Source organism: Topomyia yanbarensis, chromosome 3, assembly GCF_030247195.1.
Source record: "Topomyia yanbarensis strain Yona2022 chromosome 3, ASM3024719v1, whole genome shotgun sequence".
Lineage (NCBI taxonomy): Eukaryota > Metazoa > Arthropoda > Insecta > Diptera > Culicidae > Topomyia > Topomyia yanbarensis.
Window position 1 is genome coordinate 198,535,112 of NC_080672.1, and position 19,536 is coordinate 198,554,647.

The following is a 19,536-nucleotide window of genomic DNA, read 5'->3' on the forward strand; positions in this document are numbered from 1 at the left end:
TCGCGCATTAACACACAGAAGATAGCGCTTCCCAAGCCCTGTACGACGGTTTGGTGTACCTAGCGCGCAACGCTTCTATGAATGACGTCATCATCGACTATTTAAAGAACGGACTTGGCCAGACACGCTCAGTTCCCTGTTGAACGGCTGGCGAAGCAGATCACTGCGCTGTGTTTTTTACAGCCAGTGTAGCTGAGCTAGAAGTCCGTTACACTGGCTGTGGAGGGACGTTACCCTGTGTCGTCCAACAGGCGACCGCTCTAACTGCTTCCTAAATGCCGCTGTAATGTTGCCAGTAAATTTTTGGTTTAACTAGCACATGTATTTGCTATTTTCGATTGAAATTAAGTAATGTAGTGGTAGTAATAAGCTTCCCATTTTGGTTTAAACGCAAGGACAGTTTTTAAAACAGGATTTGATTAATTAGTTTAGTTCATCTAAGCAATTTTATCAATTCTGCAATTTAAAAGGAATTTTACGGAACTTGGTGAATTTGGCCCCACTTGCAACTAGTATAATCAACCTGCTCAAAGTGTTGCATAACGCAGGGCTGTTTTTGGAACAAAATCATTTATTGATTTATTTCGTCAATCTATGTAGACTACAGATTTCCTTAATTACTAATGTGTATATTTCGTGAATTTAGTATAAATGAAGCAATTTCGGCTTTTACAGAATCATCCTCTTACGCGTTAGAATTTCTTTTGTGTATAAAATATTGCTTTAGTTTCAGTTTAGACATTGTAAAATCAATTGAGTCGCAATAGTGATTATAAATAGACATCATTCGATTTATGGGGCTATATTTTGCATAGTTTGTGCGAAAAGGAGTTATTGAAAATATACTTCGATTTCGTAGCTGTCGTGAAGGTGCATAAAAGTTCAATTTGGATAAAATTTCAGCTGAATCGATACGATGCGAAACGATATTATTAATGAATGAGAGCATTGCAAATTCGCGACGCTCCTTTAATGTTTGAATATTGATAAGCAAGCAGCGTGCTTCATAAGATGGCAGAGGGAATGCTGTCCATCCTAATTTACGAAGGGCAAATAATAAAAACTGTTTTTGTACCGATTCTATTCGTTCTTCATGTCTGCTTGAAAAAGGGCACCAAATAATACTGCAATATTCCAATATCGACCTAACATATGCAATATATAATATTTTTATTGTATAAGGATCTTCAAAATGATAGCTAAAGCGTTTTATAAAACTGAGCATGTTGTTAGCTTTGTGTATAATTGTGTTATAATGATCAATAAAATTTAACTTTGAATCTAATATAACACCTAAATCCCTAATTCTTTCACACTTTACTACAGTCTGATTTCCTAAGGTAATCTCAACATTCGGTGTTTGTCGTTTTCGACTAAAGGTTATTGAATTACACTTTTTCACGTTCAGTTGTAAGAGGCTTTTTTGACACCACATGTGGAAAATTTGTATTTCGTTTTGAAATGTATTAATATCCTCGGCATTTCTTATCTCCAAATAAAGTTTCATATCGTCTGCATAAATTAGTATTTTCAGTTTTTTGAGAATGAAGGAGATATCGTTCACGTATAAAATAAACAATAGAGGGCCTAAATGAGAGCCTTGTGGAACTCCTGAGGTGACTTTAATTGGATTAGATTGCTTTCCTTTAAATTTAATTATTTGCTGACGTTCGGAGAGGTATGATTCTAACCATGTAAGTAGCCCAGGCTCAATGCCGATCTTTGTCAATTTATAAAGTAACATTGGGATGTCAATGCGATCAAATGCTTTACTAAAGTCTGTATAAAGTGCCTCCACGTAGTTTCCATTATCCATTGCAATCAGTGTATAATTAATAAATTCTAGTAAGTTTGTTGAGGTCGAACGACCTTTGAAGAAGCCATGCTGGAGGTTGGAAATTCTGTTTTTTATTTGAAGAAATATTTTTTCGTTAATGATTGATTCGAAAAGTTTCGGAATACAGGAGATTATGGCTATCCCACGATAATTACGTACGTCAGATTTTTTGCCAGATTTATATATAGGCACTAAAAAAGATTTTTTCCATATTTTAGGGCAGGCACGTAGCCAGAGGGGGGGCTAGGGGGCTAAAGCCCCCCCCGAAATTTTTCAAAAATAAATTTAAAAAACCGGTGACTTTTAACAAAACTTGTTGCTTATTTGGTTTGAACAAATTATTGAGAAAAAGTTAAAGAAGGCTATTTCTAACCACCGAAGGCAATGGTCACGAAATTCAGTGTGCTTTATGCTTTTGCTCGAGCCAGTGCGAAGCGAACAACAAAAAAGTAACTTTTATATTGTGTGCCTTGTCTGAAGAATACAAGAGACTGTTACTTTAATTGTAGCTGTAATAATCTGTCGAGATTAGTGATTAGCAGAAGCAAGAATTGGTACTCCAGCCAAATGCGGTGATTATAAAATTATTGATCATTCGCATCCTGAAGGTGTAAATAGAGATTAGACTTTCGGAAACCGGCTCTATCCAGTTCTATCATGGCAGGCATTTAGCGCTCAACAAATTAGTGCAGACGAAACCATTCATTTCGCACAACTTAAAGCACAAGGTTGTGTGTGACAATGCTATAATTAAGATCATTCTGTATATGGACTATGAGAAAATGAATGTTCCGCTACAAGATCGGATACCGCTTACTCGCAGATTAATGTCACATTTGGGAGAAATGGAATCTATTTGGAAGGGCAATTATTGAGGGCGAAAAGCAAGGAAGATATTCGCGAACATAAAGGCAGCAACTACGATGATGACACGGAAATGTACAATAGCGAGATAGAAATGAACTACTCCCCCCCAAGACATAGTTGGTGAGGAAAAAAATATTTCCTCGCCTCGTAAACAGGTTTCCACGTGCAATGGCTAAGCGCTTGCGCGAGATCTGTAGGACAACCACATAAACTCGTTATATTATTTTTATTGTTTACATAAGGAAATATATAAAAGACCCACGACCCAGTTTGTTATTTTTAAATGATAAGTTTTTGAATTGCACACAATTTTGAATTTCTGTATTAGGTCAGTGCACACTGTACACTCTGTTCTCTGTACACTACTCTGCGCTACACAAAAAGTATTTCAATTTATCTGAGAACGATTGAGCCGAGAATAGAATTTTCATTTCGCGTCATTTTAACGCAATACCATTTTTATTAACGCTTCATTTCATTGTTACGAGTAATTCGTTCCGTACTAATACACTGTTAATCCGTAAATCCGTGATATTTTCGACAAACGTGCAAAAAAAATTCTTTTAAAAGTGGATTGGGCAAAAAGTGGTAAAATAATAGGCAATCACGAAGAGGGACTAAAATGTTGGGACTGATTGAATCTATAAGTCAATAAGTTGGGATAACAGTTTCGATTTCATGTCTTAAGTATGTGACAGTCTTTCGTTCCGTTTTTGCTCGTCATGGAATAAAATGAGAGAGATAATCTTAAATAAGAGAGCAAAGAGAGGAAAAAATCAACCAATCTAAATCGATCCAAGATCACTCTTCTATCTTTACTATACACTCAACACGAGTTCTTTCCGAATTGCGCTCTGATCTTCTCATTTCGTCTTCGTTGCGTTAGGTGCAACAACTTTAATTGAAACTTTTTCCCAAATAGTGATAAAACAAACATGTAATCAGACAAACATTACAACTTTCTTCAAGAAATCATACATCTCTTCCAATCTTGATGATGATTGAAAAAAATCAAGAGCTAATTATTTTTATTCACAAACAAACCTATTACTAAACAGATTAGTGTTCATATTTGTTTAATGAATTGGCAAAGAGTTTTGCAAAAGTTTTACAGGAAACGGATAATTTGCTGTAATTTAAAACAGACAACTCTAAAAGAAAGCCTCGGCAAATTAGGTGCAAGTGCGATGTGTTCTCTTCCATGTGTCGGAAGCAAGTGATGCTGAAATTATTATCTATGTTTATAGTGTCTAGTTATTTTGGTGGTGTCATCAATGTTATATTTACCAAATTTTATGTAGCATTGAGTAATCAGTGCTAAGTAATTTTCTTTCGATTTGTGAATAGATTCTGAGCAGTTTCGCTCAGTAGATTAAATTCTGGGTAGTTTCCATTAGTAGATTAAATCATTGAAATATATATTTGACATTGTCCAAAACCCCACGAATTCCGAAATAAAACCTTCAAATAAATAAATTAAAAACAAAATGTTCAAATATAATATTTACTTAATCTAGGTAATCTTCTCAAGTTACAACGGTTTTGCAAGATTGTCAAAAGTCAATAGAGCTAAGGCATTCTTGCTTTGTAGTGAAATCAGTAGTTTTTGCACTCACTTTACATTTTGACTTTTACTATAGTTTTAGGGATCTAGGAAAATCAGTCTACGATATTTTTAATTCATAAGTACAATTATCATAAAAAGTACCTAAAAAGAATCAACTTAAATAGATAAAAAGATAGTTATTCTGAGTTGCCTGATAATGTTGTCGAAGATAGTCTTTAACCCATTACCTATGAGAGTCAAATGAAAAAAACATGTGTTTTTTTAGGGGTTGTTTTGATTACGACATGATCAGTATCATTTAAATTGAAAATTTCATAAAGTCGAGTTAACGCAAACTTCGGATGAAGTCAAAGAGCTAGTAATAGTAGAAAGAAACCTGATCATGAAAATAGGAGTTGAACCTATTTTCTGCATCTACAAATCGCCTGCCTTATCAGAAGATTTGAAGCAAATTTCGACATTCACTTTGTTCGGACATTCTTTGCAACGGTAAACTTTGATTTCACACTGATATATTCCTATTCATGGGGACAATCTTGACGTTGGTTTCGTTCTTCTGATTAGCAAATGCGTGTAAAGTTTCATGAGACGGGTTTTTGGATATTTTTCTACTCATTCCAATTTAGCGTCTTCTACAAGGTGTATCGAATGTGTAGCATTTTCAAGCAGCGTAGCATGCAGCGTAGCATTTTCAAGCAGCCCTTAATACTTTGAGCTCTTGACTATTCATTTTTGTAACTAGAGAAATTTCTAACTTGTAAATCAAAAATAATCAAATTTAATTCGTCGATGCACTATAGCCTTTCTTGTAACAGGCAACATATTATTAGAGTTTTTAGTGTCTATTGTCTTATTTTTGGAATTGTTTTCACTAAGAACTTTTCATAATTACGTTCAGTTTCCAGTGATTGTTTCAAGTCATCAGAATTAATACATTTATGCAATAATTTTTAAGCCCCTCCCGAAACAAAATCCTGGCTACGGGCCTGTTTTAGGGAACTGTCCAGATTGCAAAGACATATTAAACAGCCAGAACAATGGGGCAGTTAACTCGGTTGCTAGGTTTTTCATAAATAATGGTGGGATTCCATCAGGGCCAGAACCTTTTGATACATCTAAATGTTTTAGAGAATTGAAAATGTCTTCGACTATGACATGATTGACACTAATATCCAAAGGAAAATCGGGAAGAAAAGCGAAGTAATCGCGATCACGGTCTTGTTCAGAAAAAGTCGTATATATTTCTTGGAAGAATGTTGCAAATAGGTTGCAGATTTCTTCCGAGCTATCACGTACGTTGTCATCCAAGTGCATTGTTGATGGGAAATTGTCTGATTTTAATTTAGTTTTGACGTAGTTGAAAAAATTCTTTGGACAAGATTTGATCTGCTGTTCCGTTTTTGAGTTATAATCCGCAAGTGCAGAATCTATGGCCATATTTAGTTTATCGCAAATGTCGAAATATTTTTCCAAGTTCTCATTATTTTGGTTTTTCTTATATAGCTTATGGGCTTTTTGCTTCCTATTTTTCAAACTCCTAATTTGTCTATTATACCAAACGGGATGCTTCGAGTTGCCGTGTCGTCTTTTTTTCTTAATAGGCACCTCTTCATAAATTATCTTGAAAATAATTTTGTAAAATACGTCCACTGCGGTTACAATATTTCCTTCATTTCTAAGGCTATTTTGCCAGTCGACACTACTTAGCTTCCGCCTAATATTGTCATAATTGGCTTTATGGTATTCAAAGACTTCCTCAAAGTCACAATCGCTGGATTTTTGAATTTCATGGATGAATAAGGAAAATTCAATAGCAGTATGAAATGCTTCATTTTTCCACAAAGGAGTTAGAGATTCAGATACACAGAAGTCTTCCTGAATGTTTGTAAATAAAAGATCGAGATAGCAATTCTGTCGATTTTTTACGTGATTTATTTGATTTAGTCCTATGCTAGCAGTTTTATCGAAAATATACTGCAATGTTTCGTTTTCTCCCACGACTGGGATTAAAATATGTTCGTTTTCAGAGTCCGGAATAAAATCTGCGTTGCGTTGGTTAAAGTCTCCGTAAATGTGAACTTTAACCTCGGCTGGGAGTTCAGATAAAATTTGTTCAGCAATTTGGAAAAAAGCTTCGTACGATGTTATATTAGCATGCTCTGGTGGGAAATATACAGAGGCAAAAATATGCATTTCGCCGGCAATGTTTGATTTAACCCACACATGTTCAAATTCTTTAAACTTCACTGTGACTAGAATTTCTGAATTAAATTGAGCCGAAATACCCACAAGAACTCCCCCGCCAGACTTCTTTTGAGATTCGTGAAGATTTCGATCGTCTCTGAATACATTAAAGCCACTGCCGAAAATTTCTTCACTTTTTACGCTATCGTCCCAGCTAGTTTCAGTTCCTAATATAACCAAAAATGACGAACCTAATATACGTTTATGAATTTCTGCCATTTTGGCTGGACTTTTCATCCTATTAAAATTTTGACAATACATTAATAATTCTGTCGCAGTCTTTTTTGTATTGGAAAGTCTACCATCATTATCTAATTCTTGGAAAACACTGTGCTCAACAGCAAACTCGTCTTTTTCTTCTTCTAAGGAAAGTGTCGAAACTACCGAAAACACGAATGTTGAAAGCGGCATGCCTCACACTGTGATGATGATGGCGAACATTCCGTATTTACTGCATTTAATTGATGCGATGATCTTGATGTATCACGTGCTGGGTAGGGATTCAAAATCTCACCTCGTGTAAATTGAATCGATGGAATATAATTTGTAGATAGGCCGGAAAAACGATCCTTGGCTGCTGCAAGAAGCACTCTATCCGGTGGTAGAAGATTCGTGTTGCAGCTATGATTGGGATGACGGTTTTGGTTATGACTGGAGCTACTGGCACGACTAAAGAAGTTGCGATTGGGAAAATTGGCCGGCGGGCCATAATAACGATCGTTTATTGTTGCAGGGGGTCTCCGATCAGGTGGAAAAATATTGTTGTTGTTGTTGTTTTTAATATTAGTATTCCGGTTTCTAAATATTTGTTTCTTTTTACGCCTTCTAGCCTTATCCGCCTGTTTTTCTTGATTCAATCGATTTATTTCTCGCGCATCGTACTCAGTCCAGTCAGCTTTCCATACTTTTTTCGTGCCCAAGAAACGCCATCCTGAGTTAATAGCGTTATTTAGTTCAATTTCCAAACTGGGGCGTGAGTCATTCGGCGATAGCAATTGCGCGGTCTTATTGTTCGCATATACATATGCTGACATCGATTTAACCTCGTTGAGAATTTCTGGCAGCAACGTTGATTCATGTGACGACCGTAGTTGCCTGGTGCTTTTGTTTTCGTTGAGGGCAACTGAGACCGACTTCAACTCGTCGAGAATCTCGTATCCTAGGGTGGAATTTGGAGGATTGCTGTTGGCTGTGTCTAAAGACAGCTGACTAAGCTGACTTATTTCCGCGTTCATGTCACGCAAATCAGCGGATAATTCCGAAGTAACCGTTTTTAACGATTCGTATACACTATCTGATGTTGACTTAATTGCTGTGTCAAGCAGAGAGGTAACGTGGTTTTTTATTGCAATAACACTGCCGGCTAAACTACTATTTTTGTTGATTGCAATCAATTCTTGTTTCACAGTAGTGAGAAGTATTTCTAGGCCTTCGAGTGCCTCATGTACTAGGTCCGGCTTGTTTTGCTGAAATGTTAGTTGATGAATCACTTCAGTATTCTCCCGTATTTGTTTTTCCAGAAGTTTTTGCTGCTCGGCGAGTCCGTTGAAAGCAATTTTCCCATGTAGTAGTTCCTGACACGAGTCGCAGCATGGCATTATGTACGAGTTGACATCAACCAATCTCCTGTCCTTTCTCCTTAGTGATCCCCGCTGCACGGTAACGCCAATGCAAGCTGCATGATACTTCCTTGGGCATCCAACACACGTCCACAGAATCGAATCCGCAGAGGCGTCCAAGGCACAAATTTCGCAGTTCATTTTATTATCGTTCGCACTTTTTTTAAAATCGGTCACTTAAAACAAAACAAACTTTAGCACGCGGCGCGCGGTCAAATTGAAACAAAACAAACTTTAGCACGAGGCGCTTGGTGAAATTAAAATTAAACAAACTTTAGCGCGCGATACCGGGAGCGAATGCAAAACACGTCCACACTTATTGACGACAAAATATCGAATTCTATGCAAAATCGCGATATTATAACAAATGGGCTAAGCGCGGCCGTTTCTTTCAATCGGGAAAGGCCGCGTGGAATTTTGGTGAAACGCGCTAATAGTGTCGTGGTGGTACTAGTTGTCTCTTTCGCTCTACCCATCATCAACAGCGTTGACTCATTTTGCATTGTGCGCTTGGGTTCAATGTTTGGAGCGAATGTGCAAAGCAAAGTCATTATTTTCTAACTAATAAGTGAATGAGATATTACAATCACCCTATATGTTTCTTGTTAGACATGTTTTGTACATATCTGGTAAAAATAATTCGTCATAAACACATTTTTTCAAACATGATTCCTGATTTCTAAACATGTCCAAAAAATAAGACATGTTTATAGCAAGTGGGTAAAATGAACATGTGGCGGTGGTAAAATGAACAGCTTCTGGTGACCTGCAAAATGTCCTGTATGTATGCAATGCGCAGCGTTGGAAAGCATTTTCCGATCAATGCTAATACCCAACAAATCATGAGCTTTGCATACACACAGGGCATTTTGCAGACAAAAAAACTACAAGGGGCAGCCCTATGGGGTTGCACGAACTGTAGACGTAGGACTATACTACTTAATGTAAAATATTTATTTTCTTAGTACTTAGTGTGTGGGAAAAACACCCGGACCGGTGAAGAAAAATCAAATTTTAGACAATATAATCACATCTCATGTATAGAACAAGCTTTCTAGTTGCTCTCAAACAGATCCTAAAAGTTCAAACACCCATGGATAACCCCAAGTTTGTAGATGTGTTTCGATGCCACAGGATTGTAAAATGGTTAATATTACGTAATGAAAATTCAATTCTTCCGTGACAATTTTTTTTGCCTGCAAAATGCCCTGTGTGTATGCAAAGCTCATGCTTTGTTGGGATATTAGCATTGATCGGAAAATGCTTTCCAACGCTGTGCATTGCATACATACAGGACATTTTGCAGGTCACCAGAAGCTGTTCATTTTACCACCGCCACATGTTCATTTTACCCACTCGCTATGAACATGTCTCATTTTTGGACATGTTTAGAAATCAAGAATCATGTTTGAAAAAATGTGTTTATGACGAAGTATTTTTACCAGATATGTACAAAACATGTCTAACAAGAAACATAAGGTGATTGTAATATCTCATTCACTTATTAGTTAGAAAATGATGACTTTGCTTAACGTGTTCATTTTACCGCCAGTTCCCCTATCTACCAACACATTCGACCCATACATTGAACCCAAGCGTACAATGCAAAATGAGTCAACGCTGATGATGATGGGTAGAGAGAAAGAGACAATTAGTACCACCGCGACACTATTAGTGCATTTCACCAAAATTCAATGCGGCCTTTCCCGATTGAAAGGAATGGCCGCGCTTAGCCTATCTGTCATAATATCGTGATTTTTCATAGCGAAGGGCTGAATGATAACACATTTCGTTCCAAAAAACAGCCCTGCGTTATGCAACACTTTGTGCAGGTTGATTATACCAGTTGCAAGTGGGGCCAAATTCACCAAGTTCCGTAAAATCCCTTTTAAATTACAGAATTGATAAAATTGCTTAGATGAGCTAAACTAATTAATCAAATCCTGTTTTAAAAACTGTCCTTGCGTTTAAACCAAAATGGGAAGCTTATTACTACCACTACATTACTTAATTTCAATCGAAAATAGCAAATACATGTGCTAGTTAAACCAAAAATTTACTGGCAACATTACAGCGGCATTTAGGAAGCAGTCGGAGCGGTCGCCTGTTGGACGACACAGGGTAGCGCCCCTCCACAGTGTAACGGACTTCTAGCTCAGCTACACTGGCTGTAAAAAACACAGCGCAGTGATCTGCTTCGCCAGCCGTTCAACAGGGAACTGAGCGTGTCTGGCGAAGTCCATTCTTTAAATAGTCGATGATGACGTCATTCATAGAAGCGTTGCGCGCTAGGTACACCATTCCGTCGTACAGGGCTTGGGAAGCGCTATCTTCTGTGTGTTAATGCGCGATATTTTGACAAGGTTGTATATTATTTAATTTTTTAATGCTATGATATCAAAAATCTTTGGGTTTATCTATTGGAATCTATTCTTAGAAGTATTTCGGGGCGATTTGCGCAAAAAAATTTGAAATTTTATCGTGAGATGGCTGAATTATATGCGTTTAAAATTGGACCACTTTTCGTTACATACCATTTTTGTAGAATTTGCAGAGTGCACCCCCATATCGAAAACAAAGACGTAGTCCTACGTCAAAAATAGTCACGGAAGAATTGAATTTTAATGAAGTAATATTTACCATTTTACAATCCTGTGGCATCGAAAACACATCTACAAATTTGGGGTTATCCATGGGTGTTTGAACTTTTAGGATCTGTTTGAGAGCAACTAGAAAGCTTGTCCTATACATGAGGTGTGATTATATTGTCTAAAATTTGATTTTTCTTCACCGGTCCGGGTGTTTTTTCCCACACACTAAATATTTTACATTAAGTAGTATAGTCCTACGTCTACAGTTCGTGCAACCCCATAGGGCTGCCCCTTGTAGTTTTTTGGAACAAAATGTGTTATCATTCAGCCCTTCGCTATGCAAAATCGCGATTTTTTGACAGATGGGCTAAGCGCGGCCGTTCCTTTCAATCGGGAAAGGCCGCGTGAAATTTTAGTGAAACGCGCTAATAGTGTCGTGGTGGTACTAGTTGTCTCTTTCGCTCTACCCATCATCATCAGCGTTGACTCATTTTGCATTGTACGCAATGTTTGGGGCGAATGTGTTGGTAGGTAGGGGAACTGGCGGTAAAATGAACATCAAAGTCATTATTTTCTAACTAATAAGTGACTGAGATATTACAATCACCTTATGTTTCTTGTTAGACATGTTTTGTACATATCTGGTAAAAATACTTCGTCATAAACACATTTTTTCAAACATGATTCTTGATTTCTAAGCATGTCCAAAATTGAGACATGTTTATAGCGAGTGGGTAAAATGAACAGATCCTGGTGACCTGCAAAATGTCCTGTATGTATGCAATGCGCAGCGTTGGAAAGCATTTTCCGATCAATGCTAATACCCAACAAATCATGAGCTTTGCATACACACAGGGCATTTTGCAGGCAAAAAAAATTGACACGGATGAATTGAATTTTCATGACGTAATATTAACCATTTTACAATCATGTGGCATCGAAACACATCTACAAACTTGGGGTTATCCATGGGTGTTTGAACTTTTAGGATCTGTTTAAGAGCAACTAGAAAGCTTGTTCTATACATGAGATGTGATTATATTGTCTAAAATTTGATTTTTCTGCACCAGTCTGGGTGTTTTTTCCCACACACTAAGTACTAAGAAAATAAATATTTTTCATTAAGTAGTATAGTCCTACGTCTACAGTTCGTGCAACCCCATAGGGCTGCCCCTTGTAGTTTTTCTTTAAATTTTCAATGCTTTGGACATATGAAAATAAAATGGATGATTTTCGCATTTACGTAGTAAAACCACCTTTCATTCTTAAAGGAATTTCACCAACAAAAAAATAAAGTCGAAATACCAGTACTTCTATATAGTAGCGCATATATTCCAATACAGTGAAATAAAAATATATAGTATTTCATCAATAAGAACGACGCCATATTTGACGAAAAAATTGCTCTATACATTACATCTAATCAGGTGCCGGTCTCAACCGGTACAGAATTATTGAACATTAGAAAAACTGTAAAAAATGTATGATTTAGCATACAGCAGAAATGATTCTTAAAAATAGGGGGTTTTACGGACAATATATCTCAAAACTCTAACTTCCGCATTCTTCAAGAAACAGATGTATTCTCATTCAAAAACTAAGATTGCTCCCTTTAAAAATGTATGAAGTATAATTTTCCTAAGGCTAGTTCGAAAGTTCTAGCATTTAATGTATTTTTCTCTAATATTTTACCACTAAGCCAAAGGCAAAAACTTCAATTGCAGTGAACGGGAGTCAAACTATGTGGTATTTGGCAAAAAAAAGCTTCAAAAAAGCTACAAAATAGTCTTAACTGAAAAATATTAAGACTTAATTTGGTAGAAAATTATAGTAAATTTGAATGGAAGTACGCGAAAAAAAGTTATGTAGCATACTTTTTGAGAAAGAGTCCATTAAAATTGACTGTAGAAAAATTTACATTGAATTTACACAGCAATCAAAGAAGATAGAAATACGATGTTGAGGATCGAATGATAGAATAATCATCCAAATTTGGACCCCTCCTTATTTTGGACGCTTTCATACATTTGTATCCTGTACTGCCAATCATTGCAAATTCGTTTGGTTTGACGAAGATAAATATATTCTTTGGATTGTGTTTAAGTCCCAGCATAATTAGTTGATTTCTAATTCCTTTAAATTAGTCAAAATTCGCGATTGAAAAATTGATATCGTATACGATTCATAATCCACGATTACCAACAGAAATCGGGAGAAGTGATGCACTTTTAAATTGGATTTAAGAGTACAAATTTATTGTTTTTAAATGATCTAATAATTTTGTCTCTTTTTGGATCTTGTATTTCATGTATTTGAAATGGTTAGTTTGTGAATTTTTACTTAGAAGTATCAAATAACTTGTCCAAAATATGTCGTAAAAATAATAGCGTCAAAATATTTCGGACACAGCTAGATTTTCTTTCGTAATAGCAGTCTTTTTACCAATGTAGAATAATCAAAATTATCACTTCATCAATTATTTTTTGCGGTTCGGTTGCGGTAAAACTGCGCGGTAAAAGCTCTTTCCCGCACCGCATCTGCGGGAAAAAGCGTCTCACCACACCGCAGATTTTGCGGTGCGGGTGCGGTAAATACCGCGCGGTTGCGGTAATTACCGCAACCGCGACGAACCCTACTCACTAGGTGATTGGCATTATTTGGCTGATCCATCTAGTAAAAATAGACTGGTCTGTCCAGAAAATATATTCAAAAGAAAAGTTCCATATTGAGAACTGTGATGAAGAAGCCCACGCCCGCCAACGGAAATATACAGATTCTTCATGAAATATGAAATTTCATTTTCCATTTAAATTTTCAATAATGTACTAACGAACTTACGTAAACAATCTTAAGGTTAACTATTTCTTGATCAATTAGTGGTTGAACAAATGAAATTATTTTATAAATTACATTGTTATACAACGTTCGCACTACCTGTTAAAACGGGTTTTATGCTATCTTGGTGACATTTTTCTTGTTGCTAATTATTATAACGTGTTATAACTCTATACTGTAAACATTGTATTATTAAACCAATTCCGCAGCGTTTTATGTTATATAGGTGTTTTATGTGGTAATTGACTGGCATAATTATATCTTCAGTACAGCGATTTGTTTCATAATTTAAAACAGATTTATTTTAAAATTTAAATTGGTATACACAACCGTTCTATTTGTTGTATACTTAAAAACCCGATTAGAACTGTGTTTTAAATACATAGGGCAGGACAGATACTCTGACTGCATAAACTGGGAAAACAATTTTAAGTCCAGTAACGCTTAAGACATGGCTTAAATTTTAATCGAAAAAGAACACCCGCTTAAACTGCTACTGGGACGGTAAGTTGTTTTAAAATTTTTGTGCAGTATGAAACAAAAGTGTTTGAAATTAGAAAACAAAAAGTTCTGCCGGGAATGTGATTGTTTCCGATGCAATTACACTCAGGTTTTTTTTACGCGGGGGATACAGGCTGCGTTGGTTTCAAAATCGGCTTAAAGAATACCGTGCAAAAAAAACCACGTAAAAAACCTGAGTGTACTCTCTTATATAAAATATTACGCTGCTGAACAGTGCAATAACTACAGAAGCACGTTGTCAGATGCCTTACTGATAAAAAACATAACCGAAATATATCACATATAACCGAAATATGAAACATATGAAAGCCAATATGCTCTTTACCCTACGCTGCTACAAAGCGCCGTAAACATGGATTAACAAGTTACAACGCACACGCATGCATAAAAATAAATATATTTTTTTCAAGCGCAACACTCTCAAGCAGCACACATAAGTCGCATCCTGCCGTATTGAATTAATTCCAAAGCACCCCACCCACCCACTTTGCATATCATTCTGTGACGCCGTGCTGGTACCCGAAAAATCCGCACACGGCCACCGCTGCCGAAAATGCATAACGTCTACCGCTTAGTGTAGCGTCCAGACGCTACAGCCATGATCTTACCCGTTCGACATAAGAACAAAAACTGATTCAAACGTGTACGCGTCACCTCTATTTATAAACTAACCGTATATGGTTTAGTCGCTTAGGTGCGAGTGTGTGCAAATGCCAACGTTGCCGAAAATCGACCAATTTCCAAAAGTCTACTTTTATTGGGGAGATATTAAATTATTACCAATATTTAAGTTAGGTGTTTCTGAATCGGTTGGTGTATGAATGATTAAAATCCATCTAGTAATATCGGAGTTATAAGCGTGCAAACCTTACATAGTTTCGTTACATGGGAGATAGTTTAGATTTTAGAATGATACCTAGACATTTTTAATGTCAAAAGTTCATGATTGGTGATTTTTTTTCCATACGACGACATGTGTTCCTATAGTGGTACAATCGGTTTTGAATACATAAATTGGTTATTAAACCATCTTTATATTTTTCCTATGAAGTAGGGATTGAAAGCTTTCGTTTAATGTATTAACATTGCCCATTTTCGATTTTTTAGCAAAAGTTTTCCTTAAGTATGCGACTATTGGTACATCCACCCTAGAACATGGTTTAGAGACATTCTAACACCATACATCCTTCTGCAAAGTTGTTCAGCATGTTCTAAACTATACTTCTATCTAATAAGTTGCATACTGCAGGAAAAATTGTAGTCAGTAAAATTGAAAATATGAAAAAGTAGGTTTTCCCATACTAATTTCCACAGAAATTTCAAACGAAGTAGTTTTTGGGACTCCAAATGGAACCAAAAAACTGCTGTACTGAAAAAACGATCATTTTGCCCCACCCTAATAGTACACCCCCCACATACACAATCTTCTAACCCTATCACCATCTAACCAAGTCTATGAAATTGGGATGATACTTTTGAAGCATTTATCAGAACATACCAATTCAACAAAAAACTGCGAAGTTATGCACTATATTTCATTCAGCAAAGTTATTGGACAAATCTTGTATTCTACCTCAGTTTAATTAGTTTCATACTGCCGTAAAAGCTGTGGTCTCTGGAATTGAAAATGTTGAAAAGTCGGGTTTCTCACACAAATTCCTATGCAAATTTTAAACGAAATGCGCTACGCTGGGCAGTTGATCCCAAATTAAGCACAGTTTTTTTGGACTCTGAATGGAAAAAAATGTGCTGAAAAAACGATCATTTCGCCGCACCCTGATGTATATATGTGTCATTTAAACTCACACAATTTCGTTAGAGATGGATGAGTTGATTTGCATAAACCCAGTTTCAAACGAACGGTATAACACCACCATACCCTAAAAATGATTTACTTTCAAAGGGAGTTTTGGTTCCGAAGCTTCGGGTTAAAAAGGAAGATGTAGTAAATGTTCATTCAAGTTGGTACCTCAAAGATATCATGATGATGCAAAACATTAAAATTACTGGGATTAGTGTGGATCTAGATCACTAATGACCAAGCAAATTTACATCGAATCGTTGAACCGGTTTTCATAAACTTTGTCTCATATGAAAAGTTCAAAGACGGCTGTAAAATCCCGTAAAGCAACGCAAAGCCGTGGTGCTACATTCCGTAACGGAACTCGACTGTTAATTTTTTTTCGGATGGGAATTATGGTCCCGGAAATACTTGCTGAATTATACAGTCTCATTAGAAATTCTCATATTAGCAGGCAAGGATGCAAAATGCCTATCTTTTATACGGCTGTAAGATTTGTGCCTTCATTCTCGTTTCTCATACGATAATGCAAAGCAATAACAAAAAATACTCTAGCACAGCCACCAGACGCAAGCGGTACTGCTTCTCTTTCCTTATTTTACACTATTTAATATTTTTAATCTATTTAATATTTTTAATCATTAACAAAGAAAAAGAATGCCGTTTGCAGCGTAACCGGCATCACCACTTTCGTGTGCGGTCCTTTGAATGTGCAGAGAACAATGTACACAGCGAGAGGGTAAACTATACTGCGCAACACTCTTACCGAGCAGTCGGAGTACAACAGCAAAACAAAAGGCTAATTTACTGCTGTACGGAGAAGTGTGCTCGGTTTGGCTACCGTTCTGGCAGAGGCAGTAGTGATGCGTCGCTGTAGCGGGCTGTACGCCTTGGGCAAATGTAAATGTACCGGAAAATATGTCGTTTACCGGTACCGTTCGCATCCCTGTTAACAGGAACAGAAACTGAAAATCATTCCATTCCCAAGTGTAATTACATTATAATATTTTTTTTTGATTATACAGGTTTCAATCGTAGGGTTATTCGCCTCTTTTTGTGTTAGAGAAATATCTTTTGGAAAAATCTCTAACTCTATGTGCGGGGTTGGGACTCGAGCCCAGGTGAGCTGTGTACAAGGCAATCGATTTACTAACTACGCTATACCCGTCACCAATAACATTATTATAAATGTTTCCAAATTTATATTGAACATATTAAACCTCCGAATCCTAGTGCTCGTTCATGAAAGAGAAAGGCAGAATTGCACCACTAGTTAGAATAAAACACGGCTTTGTATAACACTTTGGTAGGCGAAGCTTATTTGAACTGATATTTCCAATAAAATTACGGAATTTTTCGAGTCGATTTATCTGCTCACCACAAGCAAAATAATCTGTCACCTTTCATACACAATACTGATTATAGAATTGTCAACTGTAGGTATGTGATATTCAGAGTCGAAATACTTACACTCCTGGTGTGCACTGGCAACATAAGCTAGGTCATCAAAATGTACCAAATCGTAGCCACCCATATTTGCGAGTTCTGAGTCAGAATACCCCAGCATGATTTTTCCCCTGAAATTAAAAAAGAAACAAATTTTTTATTCGTCAAGGAGCATTAGCATGAGCATGTTAAGCACGATCGTTTATTGATAGATAAAACACACATCATCTATCATCTGTTCAAATATGTTTCTACAACTTCGTGTTATACGCTACATGCATATGTAGGGTTCACAGTACCGACCCTTTTGGCGAGAACCGGTACTACGGTACTGAAGCCCTCAGTACCGGTAGTACCGGTAAAGTACCGGTACTCGAATATTGTTTTTAAAAATTTGAAAAAAGCTTCAAACTGAAATTGAATGCTCAAACTAATGATCTTATTCTCAGATGATTGATTTTTGCTGATCAAAAAACATGTTTATTGTTTTTAATTGCTTCGGAATGGCAAGACTGATTTCACAGAAGATATGTTTCGTATAGGGCACCTTCTTTTATTTCGAAATCTTGGTCACTTCGAAATCAATAACTGCTAAGTGGTGTGACTTTCGTCGACTTGAACAGATGGTAAATGTATGAAACCCTATTAACAACAGTAAATCAAAGCGAGAATGGCAGTAAATCCGAGCAGGTTAATCGCATTTCCTCTCTTGCTTTTCTGAAAATTGGTTTCGAACTTTATGTCGTTTGCTTACTATTCTCTAACGCATATCCAGGCTCTTTGCTTTCCTGTTAAATTATGGAGTTTTGCTGAATTTTCCGATCACCAATAATTACAAATCGCCCCATTTGAATCAGTTCACTAAGTCTAAAACTGTAAGCTACTAAATCACTGTTCGTTCTATTATAGATAAAGGTTTAAGAGCAAACCAAATACAGACATGACTTAGACCATAGTCTTATTACGCGCCACCCAGTGAATAATGGAAACCAATCAAAATGTCCGCAATAAAACTTTAACTTCTAGAATTACTACGATAATGGCCCCACCTCATTCCCACACAAAGGTGTTCTCTACGATTTATCTAGAAGGCAAATTAATATAATTAAACGTTATCGGTCTGCAAGATATTTTGAAACAGATCCCCCTGCAGAGTTAACATATTTGTCATAAAAATTGTATAGTACCGAAAATACCGGTACTGGCTTTTGTTCAGCACCGGTATTGCGGTACCAAAAATGGGTCGGTATTCCCGGGATTTTCGGTACCGGTATTACCGGTACCACAACCCATTATTTCTCTTCATGCTTCTTCTGAATTTTTGACACAAAAATAAATAATCCCAAAATATGACCCTTTTAAAACCACCAGGATTTTTATTGAAGTGGAATTTCTAACCAAAGATTATGCTCGGTAAAATTTTTTTGAACGCGAGGGTCTGCAATGTCTACATTTTTTTCTACGTGGTTAATGGACAGCCCCCAGGTTGAAGCGAATGTTGCACCCAGCTTGTAAGCAAATCATAGATTTCTTTATTCACAGCTGCTGTGACTCGCTGGAGATGTATGGTGAACTACCATGCGGTTTCATCGTTTCCATGCATGTGGGGTGTATAAAAACCATTTTATGCGTACACTCAATATTTTTTTAAGTTAATATTTTTTCTTGAAACTTAAATACCTTTCATTTGACCTATAAAATATATATATATATATATATATATATATATATATATATATATATATATATATATATATATATATATATATATATATATATATATATATATATATATATATATATATATATATATATATATATATATATATATATATATATATATATATATATATATATATATATATATATATATATATATATATATATCTCGAGGGATGATTGACTGTCTTATTTAGAGAAAAAAATCGTTCTACACACACCATCAAATTTCAACTGTTACTAAGTTATTGAACTTTTTTAGGTAAAAAAACTTAGTTGTCATAAAATAGCTTTAACTCAAAAAGTATACTTTCTATTTCAAATCTTTTAGATCTATTGGATAGGTGAGCAAAATTCCCATTGAATTATGTCCTCACATGTTTCAGCTAATGAGGTTAAGTAACCTTTTTACAGTAATTTATTTAAAATTTAACAGTTTTGATCGATTTTTCGTTCATTTCGCGAAAATTTTAATATGTTACATCACC

At 36.1% G+C, this 19,536-nt stretch overlaps 2 protein-coding genes across 6 annotated transcripts in view; one reads left to right on the top strand and one right to left on the bottom strand.

Moving 5' to 3' along the window:
* LOC131690892 (aryl hydrocarbon receptor) overlaps window positions 1-19,536 on the bottom strand; it is a 1,300,655-nt gene that overhangs the window by 243,562 nt on the left and 1,037,557 nt on the right. For all 5 annotated transcript variants that reach the window (XM_058976963.1, XM_058976965.1, XM_058976966.1 and 2 more), the window contains one exon: window positions 17,354-17,460. In XM_058976963.1, coding sequence (XP_058832946.1) covers window positions 17,354-17,460 — 107 coding nt within the window. The remainder of the gene's footprint in view (window positions 1-17,353; window positions 17,461-19,536) is intronic.
* The window catches only part of LOC131690894 (uncharacterized), a 278,535-nt gene that overhangs the window by 81,230 nt on the left and 177,769 nt on the right, over window positions 1-19,536 (top strand). The gene's annotated exons all lie outside the window — the stretch shown is intronic.